Source organism: Kogia breviceps, chromosome 9 (genome assembly GCF_026419965.1).
Source record: "Kogia breviceps isolate mKogBre1 chromosome 9, mKogBre1 haplotype 1, whole genome shotgun sequence".
NCBI classification, from domain to species: domain Eukaryota; kingdom Metazoa; phylum Chordata; class Mammalia; order Artiodactyla; family Physeteridae; genus Kogia; species Kogia breviceps.
The window spans coordinates 14,408,973-14,425,788 of NC_081318.1; the positions used below are offsets into that span (position 1 = coordinate 14,408,973).

At 52.2% G+C, this 16,816-nt stretch overlaps 1 protein-coding gene across 4 annotated transcripts in view; it reads left to right on the forward strand.

The window, feature by feature from the left end:
• The first annotated feature begins 566 nt into the window (after nt 1–566).
• The window catches only part of KLRG2 (killer cell lectin like receptor G2), a 42,981-nt gene continuing 26,731 nt past the window's right edge, over nt 567–16,816 (forward strand). For 3 of the 4 annotated variants that reach the window (XR_010842066.1, XM_067042029.1, XM_067042028.1), the window contains exons 1-3: nt 567–1,356; nt 7,709–7,810; nt 8,518–8,663. Coding sequence is in view for 3 of the 4 variants with exons in the window: in XM_067042029.1 (XP_066898130.1) it covers nt 573–1,356; nt 7,709–7,810; nt 8,518–8,663 (1,032 nt within the window). In the remaining variant the exon portion in view is untranslated. Of the gene's footprint in view, nt 1,357–7,708; nt 7,811–8,517; nt 8,664–16,368; nt 16,473–16,816 lie in introns of all 4 variants that reach the window. The other variant, XM_059074934.2, reaches the window with a different exon arrangement.

Consider the following 16,816-nt stretch of genomic DNA (forward strand, 5'->3'; position numbering starts at 1 on the left):
TCCTCTCCCCGTGAAAATACACGGGGAGAGATTTTCAAGCTTATTCATTATTTTCAAGCTTATTCATTTCTCAGTCTTTATTGAGTTAGCCCAGTAGGAGTCAGGCCTCCAGAGTATATGTCCCTGGGACTTCTGCCGTGGGGGAGTCCTCTAGGTGTGCCGCTGCTTCCCTAACTCTCAAAAATCAGCACAATGGCAGAGGGCTGGAGGGGAAAGTGGGTGGAGCCAGGAACAAGGAAGAGAGAAGAGTCTGCGCTCTGGGCTCCCCTTACCCGTCTCCCGGCTCTTTCTGGGTAACCCCTCAGCCAGACTCTCCTGCCCTCTCTTTTCCTTGCGCCAAGTGAAGGCGAGGCTGGGGGCCTGAAGGGGCGTGGCCAACAGAACCCGAGCCACAGCCAATCCCAGCGGGTCCTTGTTTGGGAGGAGGAAGTGGGTGTGGCGTCGGAGAGGGGCGTGGCCTGACAACTTCGAGCGACCCGTCGGAACCAATCCCGACCCGGGAGGCGAAGCTAACTCCCTACCTGGGCCCAGGTGCACCCCGCTCGGCATCTCTCGGCTGCTCCGCGTATAAAATGGAGGGAGCGCGGGCGGCGTCGGAGGAAGACCAAGCCGGAGCCAAGTTCCCAATGGAGCCCTTGGGAAGCCGGGTCCCGGAGCTGGAGCAGCCCCAGGTCCCCACGGAGGAAAGACGCCCTGAGAGTCCCGAGAGCAGCCCGAGTCTGGCTCCCGCAGTGAAGGAGGAGGCGGGCGCGGGCCAGGACTTGTCGGGCGGGAAAAAGCTGCCCTCGCCTCGACCCGCGCCCCTGCAGTTGCTGCCACCCAGCCCGGGCTACAGCGCCTTCCGCCGTCAGGAGTCGGCCAGCCCGGAGCCGCCGTCGCCGGGCCCAGCCGCGGCCGAGCAGCCCCGGGACGGCGAGACGCCGGGGGCCGAGCAGATGCTCAGGGCCGCGCCCGGTGAGCCGGCTCGGGGCGTCTGGGCCCCCGTAGAACTGCAGGTGGACGTGCGCGTGAAGTCCGTGGGCGCGGCCGGCGGTAGCCGCGCGCCCTCGCCGGCGCCCTCCACGCGCTTCCTCACCGTCCCGGTGCCGGAGTCGCCGGCCTTTTCCCGCCACGCCTCCCCAGCGCACCCGCTCCTGCGGCGGACCCCGTCTCCGGGAGGCACCTGGGGCCGTGGCACGCCTCTGGCCGCAGCCCGGACGGAGCGCGGCCTCGACGCCGAGGGTTGGGCCGGTCCCGCCGCAGGGCGCGCGGAGTCCCCGGGCTCCCCCACGTGCCGCTGCCGCTGCAAGGAGGACGCCGTGCTCCACGCCGAGATGGACGGCGACAAGAAGCCGTCCCGGGTCATAAAGCTCATAGGTAAGCGCGCGCCGGCGCCGGGAGCCGGGCTTCCGGGTGGGGGTCGACGAACGTGAGGCCCCCCTGCTACCCACCCGGCGTTGGGCCACTGCGTTGGAGGAACCCCACCGGGCCTCTCTGGCGTAGAGTCGGTAACTTCTCGTCTACGTAATTATAATCCAACTTGTTGGCAGTAAAAGAATAAAACCGCTATTCTCCCTCCGCGACCCTCCAAGAACTTCCGCGTTCGCTCTTAGAGTGCGCAGCGTCTTTGAGAAGTGGAGGTGGAAGGAATTCCAGGCGAGGGGAGGTCTTTCAGGATCACGTGACGGCGGTGGCGGCCCGGCAGCACCGTGGTCTCCCGACTCCCGGCTGCAGCTGGCCGATCTCTCGCAGGCCCGGACTCCCTCTTTCCCTCCCGTATATCGAGGACCACTTGACCCCTAACACTCATCCGTTCAGCAGCTACTGCTGCTACTGCGTGGGGACTTCGGGCCAGACTGTGCTAGGGTGTGTGTGAGTTTTCTTGTTGCCGCGTGGGGGGTGGCGACTTACAGGGAAGAAGAAAGAGCCTGAAAAATACAAAAATCCTGGACAAGGAACCAGAAGGGAGTGGTTGGTGAACTTGAGGGCATGAGAAAGCTTCCTGCAGCTAAAGCCCTGAAAGCTGAGTAGGAGTTGGGGGTGGTAGCACGCCTTCTAGCTGGAGGGGCTAGTGGCCTCCCTAGCAGACAACCTACTGAAAGCTTGACCAGTTGAGAGGAGACCGGTCAACTAGACAGGCTCCAAATCCCGAGGGCCTCTATGCCAGGGGTTCTTAGACATGGTAGAGTTCAGGGACTCTAATCACGCAGGAACTTTTGCAGAGTTGGGTGTGAGCACATTTTCTGCATGAGAGGTGTATCGTTTTCTGGTGCTGCTGTAACAAATTGGCACAAACGTAGAGGCTTAAAATGGCACTAATTTATTATCTTGCAGTTCTGTAAGTCTGAAGTCTGATGGCTGTGATCCCTGCTGGGGGCCCTAGGAGATGATTGTTTCCTTGCCTTTTCTAGCTTCTAAGGGCGATTGAGTTCCTTAGCTCATGGTCCTCTGTATATTCAAAACCAACCGTGAGTTCCCTGATGGAGCAGTGGTTAAGAATCCGCCTGCCAATGCAGGGGACACGGGTTCGGGCCCCAGTCCGGGAAGATCCCACATGCCGCGGAGCAAATAAGCCCGTGCGCCACAACTCCTGAGCCTGCGCTCTAGAGCCTGCGAGCCGCAACTTCAGAGCCCATGTGCCACAGCTACTGAAGCCCGCGAGCCTAGAACCCGAGCTCTGCAACAAGAGAAGCCACCGCAATGAGAAGCCCACGCACCGCAACGAAGAGTAGCCCCCACAACGAAGACCCAAAGCAGCCAATAAAAAAAGAGAAAAACCAGCCAGTGTCAGGCTGAACCTTTCCACTGCCATCTCTAGGACTCTCCTGTCCTTTTGCCTCCTTCTTCCATTTATGAGGACCCTTGTGATGACATTGGACCCACCCAGAAATCTGGGATAGTCTCCCCATCTCAAGGTCAGCAGATAAGCAACCTCAATTCCATCTGCAGCCTTAATTCCTCTGTGCCTTGTAACCTAGCATATTCACAGGTTCCAAGGATTAAGACGTGGACTTCTTTAGGAGGACATTATTCTGTCCACCACAATGAATCTGTAACTTTTCTTTTTTTAAAAAAATATATTTGTGTATTTAATTTATTTTCTTTTGGCTGTGTTGGGTCTTCGTTGCTGCCCGCAGGCTTTGTCTAGTTGCGGCGAGCGGGGTCGACTCTTTGTTGCGGTGCGCAGGCTTCTCATTGCGGTGGCTTCTCTTGTTGCAGACCACGGGCTCTAGGCACGTGGGCTTCAGTAGTTGTGGCTCACAGTCTCAGTAGTTGTGGCTCGCAGCCTCTAGAGCACAGGCTAAGTAGTTGTGGCACGTGGGCTTCAATAGTTGTGGCTCACGGGCTCTAGAGTGCAGGCTCAGTAGTTGTGGCTCACGGGCTTAGTTGCTCCGCGGCATGTGGGATCTTCCCGGACCAGGGTTCGAACCCGCGTCCCCTGCACTGGAAGGCGGATTCTTTTTTTTTTTTTTTTTTTTGCGCGGTATGCGGGCCTCTCACTGCCGTGGCCTCTCCCTTTGCGGAGCACAGGCTCCGGACGCGCAGGCCCAGCGGCCATGGCTCACGGACCTAGCCGCTCCGCGGCATGTGGGATCCTCCCGGACCAGGGCACGAACCCGCGTCCCCTGCATCGGCAGGCGGACTCTCAACCACTGCGCCACCAGGGAAGCCCTAGCAGGCGGATTCTTAACCACTGCGCCACCAGGGAAGCCCGAGTCTGTAGCTTTTTTTTATCAGATTAATAATAGGAGAGTCTGTGCCTAAAAGGGTGGGATGATAAGGAAGTGAGGACTTAAGGAAAGGAGGAGTCGTGGGGAGGTAACACGGTTGGATTTTTATTCTAGAAAGTGAGCTCTGACAGCACTGTGGAGGAAGGTCAGGACAGGCATGAGATTGAAGGAAGGGAGACCTTAGGAGGTGATAGCACTAGTTCCGCAAGAGACGGTGAAGGTTTGATCTATGGCAGAGGTGGGAGGGAGTGCTCAAAGGTTGAGTTAGAGAGTGGGGCCACTGCGCTGATGACGATGCGCTAACAGGAAGAGCGGGGAATTCCCGAGTCGCTGAGCTGGGTAGCGGAATGGTGGATTGATTGGGGTATCCTTCGGGATGGAGAACAGGGGAAGAGGCGTGGGAGAAATAAGCAGGTACATTTGGGAGTTCCAGGTAGTGATGTCATTTAAAGAGAAAGCAGCCAGACTTCCCTGGCGGTCCAGTGGTTAAGACTCTGCACCCCCTCCACACACCCATGCTGTGTAGCACAGCTGGAAAAAAAAAAAAAAAAAAAAAAAGAAGAGGAGCCAGCCACAGACTGGGAAAGAAAAACGTAGGTGGTAGGAAGAGAATCAGGATACAAAGAAGCAGAAAAAGGAGAGAGTTTCTGGAAGATGTGGTCAGCAGTGTCCAGTGGAGAGGCAGACTATGGGACTGGATGGTTAGGGAGCGCTGCCACGTGGAAACAATACTTTGGACACGAGGCAGGTAACCCAGGGGTGTGGAGAGGAATGGTGTCAGGGGAGGGAGATGCCGGGCAGAAAATACTGCAGGGTGCATGCAGACACTTGGTGCTTTGGGCTTCCTCTGGTGGGAAGTGTGGGATTAAAGAACTTTAAAGTTCCTGGCTGAAGCTTGGTCTGAGGGAGGCTGCTTGGATGAGGAGCTCTGCATTGTGGTTTCTGCCTGTGGTGGCCTTTACCGCCTAGATCAAGCCGGTTACCTGAACGAGAGGGCACATGCTCAGGGACTTGCCCGGGCCAGTGCGGTAATGCTGCCACCCAGCTGTTTCACGTCCTCTCCTTGTGAACCCAAGAGGGAGGAGGCCACTGTGGAGAGGGTTGGAGACGTTACTGCTTTGTCTCTTCCCTTGCTTTTGGGGGCAGATGTCCCAGAGGCGCTGTCCAGGCGTAAACCGAAGAATCAGAAACTCAGGGAATGTTCTGTATGGCAGCCCTCAGCCCGGAAGAGAAATTGGCTTTTGCAGAGAGCCTAAAACTGGGGGGAGGGACTTCCCTGATGGCGCGGTGGTTAAGACTGCGCTCCCAATGCAGGCAGCCCGGGCTCAATCTCTGGTCAGGGAACTAGATCCCGCATGCGTGCCGCAACTAAGAGTTCCCATGCCACAACTAAGGAGCCCGCCTGCCACAACTAAGACCCAGTGCCACCAAATAAATTAATAATAATTAATGTTAAAAATAAAGACATAAAATAAAACTGGGGGAGAGCTGGATCCTCAAATGGAGACTATTCCCCTTTAGGCGTTGGTTCAGAGTCACCTCTTCTGGTCCCCAAGGCTAGATCAGGGCTCCACAGGCCCTGTGCTGCCCAGCTCCAGCACCCCTCTTGTAAGTATGCTGCCCTGGATTCTGAGCCCCGCGGGCCATGGCAGGTGACGGTCGAGGCTTTCACTGAATCTCCGGCACCTGGCACTTACGTGCTCTGTAAATCGTTACTCAGTGAGTAGCGCTAACCTCAGAGTGGAAGCACATGTCAGAAATGCTTAGTCCCCGGCCCCGTCTGGGGAAGGGGAGCAGCAGTTGGATCTCAGCAGTTGTCCTGCCTGCTGCCGCCTGTCCTGTCACATTGTCACCTTCCACAGCAGGTGTGGAAGAGGTGAGGAAACGGCCATCCTGACCCTGCCCTCCAGCAGTCCTCAGTCTGGGCAGGAGAAAACAAAAGCGCCTGGCCGTCTGGGATGGTGCCAGGAGGGGTACCTTCAGAGGAAGGATGCTCTCAGTGCCTGGAGGAGGTGGAGCTGGGAGAGGTCACGTGCAGCGTGGTCAGGCTCAGCCAGAGGAGTAGAGGCCACCGGCCGAAGTAGATGGACCTGAAAGCGGTGACACAAGCAGGCCTCTCACGGGCAGGAGCCCTCCGAGCCCCTGTGCTGAACTTTGTATTTTTTTTTTTTAAATAAATTTTATTTATTTATTTATTTATTTTTGGCTGTGTTGGGTCATCGTTGCTGCGCACAGGCTTCCTCTAGTTGCAGCGAGCGGGGGCTACTCTTCCTCACGGTGCGCGGGCCTCTCATGGTGGTGGCTTCTCCTGTTGCGGAGCACGGGCTCTAGGCGCGTGGGTTTCAGTAGTGGTGGCACGCGGGCTCAGTAGTTGTGGCTCGCGGGCTCTAGAACGCAGGCTCAGCAGTTGTGGCGCACGGGCTTAGTTGCTCCGCAGCATGTGGGATCTTCCCGGACCAGGGCTCGAACCTGTGTTCCCTGCGTTGGTAGGCGGATTCTTAACCACTGCGCCACCGGGGAAGTCCCTGTATTTTATTTGTTAAGATGCCCCCCTGCCCCAATTGGATAAACTGAGTCCCACAAAACCTGGCTCCACCCCAGCCTTGGGATTTGACTAGGAGGAAGCAGAAGGTGTTTCAGTTGTGGGGTGGGAAAGGCAGTTGAAATGCAGACAGTGACGATGGGATTAGCAGTGAAGAAAAGCAGCAGAGCTTGTGACACTGGAGATGTCAGTCCCAGATACAAAAAGGAAATCGGGTGCTGGGTATATACAGGGTCCATGGTTTTTTAAATGGAATTACTCTTTTCAAATTAATGAAATATTTGCCACAGACTAACCTCTGCTGTTTCAGGCTTTGGGAAATATAACGATTGAGTTCTTAGGACCCTCACACTGATTATGTGGCATTCCTGACCCTCATCTCCAAGACTTGGGTGGGTCCTGGGCCCCTTGCAGCAAGATGTTTGCTCTGATTGATTTCACGCCTGAGTTGTGGCAGAGGTCACATTCTGAGTGCTCAGTTACTTCAGATGGGTGTGTCTTTCCAGGTGGAAAACTACTTATAATTCTGGCTGTGATTAAGCATTTACTATGTTTTACTCTCCAAGTTTTCCCCTCTGACTTCCCTGGTTACTCCATCTACAGGGCAGGATCTGGCATCTGAACATGTTCTTTTTTTTTTTTCTGGCCGCGCAGCACAGCTTGCGGGATCTTGGTTCCCCAACCAGGATCGAACCTGGGTCCCCAGCAGTGGAAGCACGGAGTCCTAACCTCGGGACTGCCAGGGAAGTCCCTGAACATGTTCTGTCTCTGAGCCTTTGCACCCTTCCTCCCACCTGGAGTGTCCTCCTGTCTTCCTTTCCCCTCCACAGCCTCATTCCAGCCATCTGGTCCCCTAGGTCCTTGGGCGGCTGACAACTCACATCTGTCTAGTGCTCTGCAGCCCACAAGGCACTCTCTGTGTGAAGCTTCATTAGTGGCCTCCAGTGACCTGGAGAGATAGAAGAGGCAGATGTGATTCCAATGTTAAAATGAAAAACACCAAGAACACTTGAGCGGCCCATAGAGTCAGGACTTGAACTTGAATTTGGGGGTCTGTCGAACTCTGAATCTAGCCTTCGTTCCTCTCCTGTGTGGAGTTTGATCTCCTGGTACCTTTGCCTGTCCCGTTAGCTCCCTGAGTGCAGGGCCCTTGCCCCATCCTTGGTGCTGTTTGTGCCCTACGTCTAACGCACATCAGATGCTCAATGAATGGTTCTTAGCCACTTTCTTTCTTGAAGAGAATCTTAGGTCTTCTAGTTATTTAAGAAGTGGAATATCCTCTAGCAGTTTTCTCCGAGGTATGAGGTTCGGACCTAAATTGAGTGGTTTATCCTGGTGTCTTGGGCCTGAGGATGGGCGATGAGGTGGGCATGATGGTGGTATAGGAGTCATCATGGTCCTGAGTTGGGACCGTCCCCTAACCTGTGTCTCCTGGTTGTCCCCTCTCCTCCCGCAGGGCTGCCCATGTACATGAGGTCCCTGCGCTGGGCCCTGGCAGTCATGGCCGTGCTCTTGGCGGTGTCTATGGTGGCCATTGTGGCCCTGGCATCAAAAGCAGGTATGGCGCCTCCCCATCCGCTCTCCTCCCCTGCTCCCCCAGCTGGGTGTCTAGTCCTTCTAGCTCCTTTGTGAGAATGAGAAAAAGACCTCCCCGCCACGCAGATGCAGCGTGAAGACGCAGGGCTCGGTGAGCAGAAGTAAAGGAGAAGAGCCCCTTCCTTCTGTGGACACAGCCTGCGCTCGGAGAGGCCTTGTGCACAAGCTGTGCAGCCTTCCCAGGGCCCGTCCGCCTTGCTCGCCCCTCCAATGCTTCCCAGTTCCGTGCCTCCAGATTTGCCCCCTGATTTTTTTTTTTTAATTTATCTTTGGCTGCGTTGGGTCTTCGTTGCTGTGCGTGGGCTCTCTCGTTGCGGCGAGTGGGGGCTACTCTTCGTTGCGGTGCGCGGGCTTCTCATCGTGGTGCCTTCTCTTGTTGCAGAGCATGGGCTCTAGGCGCGAGGGCTTCAGTAGTTGTGGCATGTGGGCTCAGTAGTTGTGGCTCGCGGGCTCCAGAGCACAGGCTCAGTAGTTGCGGCGCACGGGCTTAGTTGCTCCGTGGCATGTGGGATCTTCCCGGACCAGGGCTCGACCGCGTGTCCCCTGCATTGGCAGGCGGATTCTTAACCATTGCGCCACCAGAGAAGCCCACCCCCCCGATTTTTGAACATCCACACATTCAGCTCTGTACAGTTCACCCTGCACTCACCGGTGGTCTCTGTGCTGCAGGGGCCAGGTGCCAGCCATGCCCCCAGGGCTGGATGTGGTCCATGGAGCACTGCTACTACCTCTCTGCCGAAGCTGAGGCCTGGGAGGCCAGCCAGGCTTTCTGCTCAGCCCACCATGCTACCCTCCCCCTGCTGAGACACACCCAGGTGAGGAGGAGGGGAGGTGGGCAGGAGATGGGCATGGTTATCATTAGAGGTTAGATTCTTGGTACTAGAAGGAACCTCAAAGATCTAGTCCAACTGTATGTTATAGAAAAAGTCACCAAGGCCCGGAGAAATAAAGTGACATGCAGGAGGACCAGACGTCAGGTCTCCAAGATGTTCAGTTTGGTGTTCATTCTAAGAAGTAGAAGTGGAGCTGGGAAGGCTGGAGGGGAGATGCTCCCATCCAACCTGGTGACCAAGCACTTAACAGTGAACTCAGGAACAAGTCTGTGCTGGCCGGTCTGTGGGAGAGACACACAGGTACTCTCTGAGAGGTAGTCTGGAAAATAAATTACATTTAGTGGGTATTCCAGTCAGGTATTGCTATAATAATACTGCGTAACAAATCACCCCAAAAGTCAGTGACTTAAGACAATAAGCATTTCTTTCTTGATCGTTGGTCTATGGGAGGACTGTTGATGGGCTAATTTGGGCTGGGTTTGGCAGGACAGCTCAGCTTCGGGATGCAGATTGGCTGGGCTTGGCTTGAGCCTATGGATTGGGTTTGTGTTTGCTCCATGAATCTCTCGTCCTTCTTCTTGAGAGAAACTCTTCATAAGAAAAATGGCAGGAGGGCAAGAACTGAGTACTTCTCATGTCATATCTGCTAACATTCCATTGGGCAAAGCAAATAAATGGCCAGTCCCAACATCAAAGGGACAGGGTAGTATACTCCATGCCCCACTCCCACCCTGGGGGTGGAGGGGGAGGAGTGAATATTTGCTGAATAATAATCCAGTCAGTGGGTCTGAAAGTGGCTACAAAAAAGGACCTATAAACTGGATCCAGCCCTTGGCTTCATGTTATCTAACTTAGGACAGGTGCCAGGAATTTATATTAGCTGTTCTAATATGCATGAAAAAGCACCATTCTTTCAGTCAGTGCCTTCATAAACATTTACTGAGCACCTACACTGCATTTGGCCCTGGGGATTCAATGAAGAGCCAGAAGAGCACAGCCTCCACCTTCACATGACTAAGAACAGTGAGTGAGGCAGAGAGTAAGCAAGAAACCATAGAAATAGATGTTTAATTACTATATTGATCTATGCTATGAAGGGAAGGTGCACGATGCTCTGGTTATATATGACAGGAATATGTGATTGAAGGTCAAGGTGGGCAAGGCAGCATGGACTAGAAAAAACAAAACAAAACCGGAAACTAAAAAAAAGTTCAGGGGATGGACAGACAGCCTCCTGGAATCTTCTGTCTTCTGCTTCAGTCTGGACTGGCTGCTCACTAGGCCTGCTACACAGCTATTGTCTTGGAATTTCTTTTTACCTTCATCCTCAGTATACCTTTGCCTCTTTCCTATGTGAGATCCCGTTTCCTAGATTCCATGTTTTTTCTTGGTGAAGCACACCCTCTATAAATTTGCTGGAAAACATTTGAGATCTTTCATGTCTAAAGATACTTTTATTCTAACTTCTCATTTGATTGATAGCTTGGCTGGGTACAGATTTCTAAGTTGGAAATAGTTTACCTCCAGAATTGTGCAGATTTTGCTCCATTGCCTTCCAGCTTGTAGTCCGACCATTAATAAGTCTCATTCACTCTGATTCCCAATCCTTTGTATGTGACTCTTACCATCCCCCCTAGCCCAAACCTTGGAAAATGTCAGGGTCTTCACCTTTGTTCTTATTCAGTGTTCTGAAATTTAACAATAATATTCCTTTGTGGGTCTTTTTCTTCATTTTTATTTCTGCTGCCTTATTTGTAATTTTAAGAACTCTTTCTGGTTCTTCAAATGTTCCTTTTGTATGGTGTCCTGTTCCTGTTTCAAGGAGGAAAAATCATCTCTTATCTCACTGTAAATACTAATTATAGTGTTTTGGAAGTTTTCTTCCGCTCCCTGCATTATCTCTGTTTTTATGCAAGTGCTTTTTATTCTGTGCCTTGGCAGTTTTCCTATACCTCGCCTCTAATATTTGAGCACTCTGGGGCTTCTCAATACAAATTAGCATGTTTCTCAGCTTCCTCCTGCTCCACCCTTTCCTTGAAAAACCACTAGGCTTTCTTGGGTCTGCTAAGCCAATCAATGTTGTCCAGCTTCCAAAATTTTGTCGACATTTCTCATCTGCTGTTATCTCCTCCCGTTCCTTTTTTTTTTTTTTTTTTTTTTTTTTTTTTGGCGGTACACGGTCCCCTCACCACTGTGGCCTCTCCCACTGCAGAGCACGGGCTCCGGACACACAGGCTCAGTGGCCATGGCTCACGGGTCCAGCCACTCCACGACATGTGGGATCCTCCCGGACCGGGGCACAAACCCGCGTCCTCTGCATCGGCAGGCAGACTCCCAACCACTGCACCACCAGGGAAGCCCCTCCTCCCATTCTTATATCCCTTTTTCCCCCTTATGTTATTATTTAAGGAAGTTCCCTTCTATTCCTGTTTTACTAAGAGTTTTAAGCATGAATGAGTCTAATTTCATTGGATTTTTTTTGCATACATTAAGATGGTAATGTCTTTTATGTTTCCTCCTTTAATCTTGTGGTTATTATTGTTATTTTTTAAATTCTTGGCCTCTTGTGATAAGGTTTATTTAGCCAAGATTTTTTTTCTTCCCAAAATACTTGTGTATTTGAGTTGATAATTTTACTTAAGATTTTCTCACATATGAAATTTCATTTCCTGCCCAGTCCTACAATCAGAGGTATTCCACCCCACACTGCAGGGAAGGCAGTCTCTGTCTTTTTCTTTTCTCTGGGAGAGTTCTCATGAAGTGGACATAAAAATCTGCTGGAGAAAATGTTTTACAGTGAACATGGATAATTTTATTACCAGGAATAACACATTTTTCAAAAAACATGGGGAAATGAAAAAGATACAGTGTAGATTGAAAAAAATCATGTGTGATCCCAATATGGTAAATATATATGCAAAGAAAACATACTGAAAGGAAGTATATTAATAGCGGTTATCACTGGAGTCAAGATGACGAGCGATTATTTTCCTTCTTCTTTAAAGCTTTTTTAAATTGTCTAAATGTCCTACAAATAGTATGCACTGTGATTAGGGGGAAATGCTAGAGTAATGGTAGCCCATGGAGGCAAGAGATCAGAATATAATGGTTTCTGCCCAACCCAGCCAGGTTGCATCTACAAAATGAAGACCCGTGGGAACTTGGTGGGTCCCTAGAGAGTGCCGGACCCGACGAGGGGGCGAGCTGGGCAGGGACTTAGCGGCCCATCTCCTGAGACAGACCCACTGAGCACAGCTAGTGTCATCAGAAAACTGGTGAAGTAAAAGTTCCCTGCCCTCGGGCCTCTCATCAGACAGGTTCGGTCCACCATGACCTCGGACATCGGCTGAACAAATGGCCTCCCTGCGGCTGGGTGTCCTCAAAGAGGGGAGGTGAGCTGAACTGCCCACATCACAAACGGAGCTTGAATTCTTTTAAAACTAAGCGAACAGGATCAATCATTTGTAACACAAGTATATATTCAGAAAATATATCACAAAGTTTGGATAAGCTTTTTCCAAAAAGCCCCTTGCAAAAAGACCAAAATGAAGATTTGGGTCTCAGGCAGTTAAAATCCAGAATATGACGACTGTGGAGCTCTGGAGTCCTCCTGAGTTCTGGACGAGGGCCAGAAGCTGCAGGAGGCACCAAGGCAGGGATGGGGAGGAGCAGCGGAGGACAGGCTGGCCACTGGCAGAGGCCAGGCTCCGCGGGCTGGGATGCGCAGACCCCAGGGACACGCCAAGGCGCCAGGAGTACACGCAGCCCCGGGATAGACACGTCTCGTCCTCCCCAAGAGGTTAGAGGAAAGGAGAAAGTTTCAGTGCCTCTGTGCCATCAGTCATTAGACGCACTAGCCATTGGTTTAAGATCAGCTTTGTTTTGCAGGCTGGGGGAAGGAAGAAGCTTCCTGAAATGTACACATTGACTGTAAGCCACATTTTGAGTGCAGAAAGATGAAAACATGAATAAATATCATAGGATTCAGAAAATTAAGTAGTTTAAAACATTTAAATATTAAAGCAGAAATGTTTGGAGGCAGAAAGTAGAATGGTGGTTGCCAATGGGAGGGGGGAAATGGGAGTTGTTTAGTGGGTGCAGAGTTTCATTTGGGGAAGATGAAAAAGTTTTGGAGGGACTTCCCTGGTGGTGCAGTGGTTGAGGGTCCGCCTGCCGATGTAGGGGACACGGGTTCGTGCCCCGGTCCGGGAAGATCCCACGTGCCGCGGAGCGGCTGGGCCCGTGAGCCATGGCCGCTGAGCCTGCGCGTCCGGAGCCTGTGCTCCACAACGGGAGAGGCCACGACAGTGAGAGGCCCGCGTACCGCAAAAAAAAAAAAAAAAAGTTTTGGAGATGGGGGTGGGCGATGGTCACACAAAAGTGCGAATGAACCTAGTGCCACTGAATTATACACTTAAAAATGGTTGAAATGGTAAATTTTATATGTATATTTTACCACAGTTTTTTAAAAAGAAATGTATGAAAGCATGGAAAACAATTTACCTTAATTTTAATATGTAAAATATGAGATTTCAGGTAAATTCTGCTCAGGATCACATTCCCCTCCCCCCACGTTGGTGGTAAAGTTGGAGGTGCACCAGCTGGAGTAGGTGGAGGCCCCAGATGTCTGTGCCATTACGGAGCAGTCCTTTGAGCCATATATTACACAGAAGTTTCTAGAATTTACTTATATCTCCAGGCAATGCTTTTCCCACACCATAATTTTTGCTAACAATGGGAACAGGTTAATGGTGTCTGAGCTGCAAGGAAAAAGACGGAATGGAGTGGGTGGAGCTGGGTGGGGTCAGGCCATGGCTCCTGTCACCAGGAGGCCCAGAGGGAGAGCCGCGTGGCCTGGGGCTAGGACAGAGAGAAGGGAAGGATCACCTTGGCAATGCCAAGCATCAAATAAGGTCACATATGTTGGAGGCAGACACAAACCTTTGTACACCATCCAACGGACTGGAGGCGCCTCATTTAATGAGTGTGTACTACATGCCCGTGGCTTTGTACACAGAACATCCCCCCATTTTACAGAGGACCATACTGAAGCTCTGAAAGTTCAGGTAACTTAACTAGGGTCACTTAGCTTGCAAGTCACAGGACCAGAATTTGAATATGGGGTGGCCTAGCTCCAAAGTTCTACTCTGCAGTGACAGCCCCCTTCTCGGCCCTGGCAGGAGCTCCAAGCTCCGGTGTGTCTTCCCGATCAGGCAGCTGATTGCTGCCAGGAGGTCAGGGCTGGCCAGCGGGAGCCCTGAGTCTGCTGCAGCCATGGCAGTGAGATGCTTGGGGCTGCTCTGCCCTCTGACTCACAGCTCAGACCCAGCCCAGGTTCCTTCTCATCCCTTCCAAAGCTCCCACCCAACCCTGCCCAAGGGCCCCAGCCTGTGGAGTCCAGCCAGAGAGGAAATGACCAGCCCAGGAGAGGCTGTACGTGTGCCTTATGCAGTCTGGTCTTTGGGATTTCAGAAGGGGTAAGGTTGGCGCCCTTCAGTCCGGAGGTTCCTTCTGGCTCTTCTCCCAGCTGTTGACTGGCTGACGTTCCCTTGAAGGGGGAGATGGTCTGCACCAACCCCTCTGGGAGCGGGGCTGGCCTGACAGCCCGATTGTTACCTGTGGCCCTTGCTGGTTATTGGCAGTGACACGGGGGAGGGGGGCCAGTTTTGTTGGGTTGGTCTACTATGTGCTGGGCTGTTGTGGTCAACGGTGAATAGGGCAGAGGCACCCGGTCCTCACCAAGTTCACTGTCTGATACAGGAAACTGACAAGGAAGCAAGCCAGTCAAATGCAGCACACCATGCTCTAGACTGTGAAGGTTGTGGCAGCCCAGGGGAGGGGCTCAGGATGGTGTCTCTACAGGAAGTGACCTTTAAACTGAGACCTCAAGGACAAATAGGAGTGTCGCCAAGGGGGTGGGCATCACTTGGTGCTTGCTTTCTCATCCCCAGGGTTAAATATAGAGGTTTTGTCTCTGTCAACATAAACACTTTTCTAGGGAAGGACTGAACATACATCAAATTTATGTCACTTCTCATCACTAATGCGAACGTACGCTGCTCGGCGTGGGCTTGCTGGCGTGGTCTGCTTTCTTCTACTCGGCGTGATTTTGTATTTACCTTTTCTTGCGTAAGTGCATCTTCTGTGTGCTCATCATCTTTAACAGCACTGTAATTTTCCATCATGTTGATATCCCATAATCTGCCTAGTTATTTCCTGACTGCTGAGCATTTGTGTGGTTTCCATTTTTTCTTTATAAATAGCAGTGTGATAATTTTGCGAAAGTTCATTTCCTCCCCTTTCTGTTCTTGGATTTCTTCCCCAAAGTGGAAGTACCCATCCAAGCAATAAGAACTGTGTTACCACTCTTTCTGTAGCACAGATTATGTTCTGGGAAGACTGGGCTGGTGTGGACGGCTGTCCCCACCTCTATCCACCAGTCCCCTGCACCAGGACTTACAATATTGAAACATCTTTTTCCAAGTTGAAAATTTTTAAATACAATTTTTTGCTTTAATTCATTGCTAAAAATAACATGATGCTGAGGACAATTATTTAAAAGAAAAAAACATCTCCGCTAGCTCTCTAACATACTTGTTTTGGTTTTTGTTGTTCCTTGTGTGTCTGCGCCCATGTGCGTACACATTTTTTCATTCTTAGAATCATGCCACAACTTTGTTTTTATTTATTTTGAATAAGTTTATTTTATTTTTATTTATTTTATTTTTGGCTGCGTTGGGTCTTCGCTGCACGCGGGCTTTCTCTAGTTGCGGCGAGCGGGGGGCTGCTCTTCGTTGCGGTGCGCGGGCTTCTCACTGCAGTGGCTTCTCTTGTTGTGGAGCACGGGCTCTAGGCGCAAAGGCTTCAGTAGTTGTGTGTGGCACGCGGGCTCAGTAATTGTGGCTCACGGGCTCTAGAGCGCAGGCTCAGTAGTTGTGGTGCACGGGCTTAGTTGCTCCGCGGCATGTAGGATCTTCCCGGGCCAGGGATCGAACCCATGTCTCCTGCATCGGCAGGCGGATTCTTAACCACTGTGCCACCAGGGAAGTCCATGCCACAACTTTCATTCAGCTTTTTCACTTATCATAACCCTTCATGTACTATAACTTTTCCCCATGTTGCCCCAGGGACTTCATACTCACCCTTATTTTGAATGGTCTTCATAATACTTTCGGAATGGATGCAATGTAGTTTATGCTCTTGCTGGCGATTGTATTGTTGACCATCTGCTCCCTGGCCACCTCTGCAGCCTAATCAACCCTAACACTCTTCTCCTGCCCAGTGAGGCTACTTGCTGTTGGTCACCTGGATTGCTTTGTAGGCTCCCAGCTTTGCTCATGCCCTCCACCCCCTCTTCTCTGAGCTGGCTCGTTTCTCTGTCCGCTCAGTACCCATGGTGCGTTGCTCGTGGGGATGGGCGATCACATCCTGTCTCCCTTGGGGGGGGCTGAGACGGGATTGCCCCCATTTCTGGCCCTCAGTCCTGAGCACAGTTCCTGTCAACCAGCAAGAATCTAATACAGCTTCCCAATTCCTGGTGTTTGGGGAGAGATGAGTCGCTTCTCTAGCTTGTGGAACTGGGAACGTGCAGAAACCTGGGATGGGGGTGGGGTAGGGGGACGGAGGCCCCAGGTGAGCCATTATCAGTGGCCCGGGAAGAATGCCCAGCTGCTTTTCTCTCTCTCAGGACTTCCTGAGCAGATACCCAGTCACCAAGTACTCCTGGGTGGGGGCCCGACGAGGCCCCCAGGGCTGGCACTGGATCGATGGGACCCCTCTGCCACCCCAGCTGTGAGTGACCGTGGGCCTGGGTGGGCGGCCCCTCTGTCCCCAACACGCTAGCACTGGGCCCCCAGTGTGACCCACGTGATACCACAGCAGGCGCCAAAGGGGCTGGAGGCCTTCCCCTCCACGTGTCGCCAGGTTCACGCCCCTGCACCACCCCCAGCCTGGGATGTCCCTTGGTGGTTTCATTTAGTCCTCATCACCCCATCCCTTGTTTGGGTCCCACACATTCACCCAAGAAGGACTGTCACCATGTTCTATGGATAAGGGGAATGCTGCTCAGAGAGGTTTGGTGGTTTGCCCGGAGCCACACAGCTGACTCCCTGGGGCAAGAGGCGGGGCACATCATC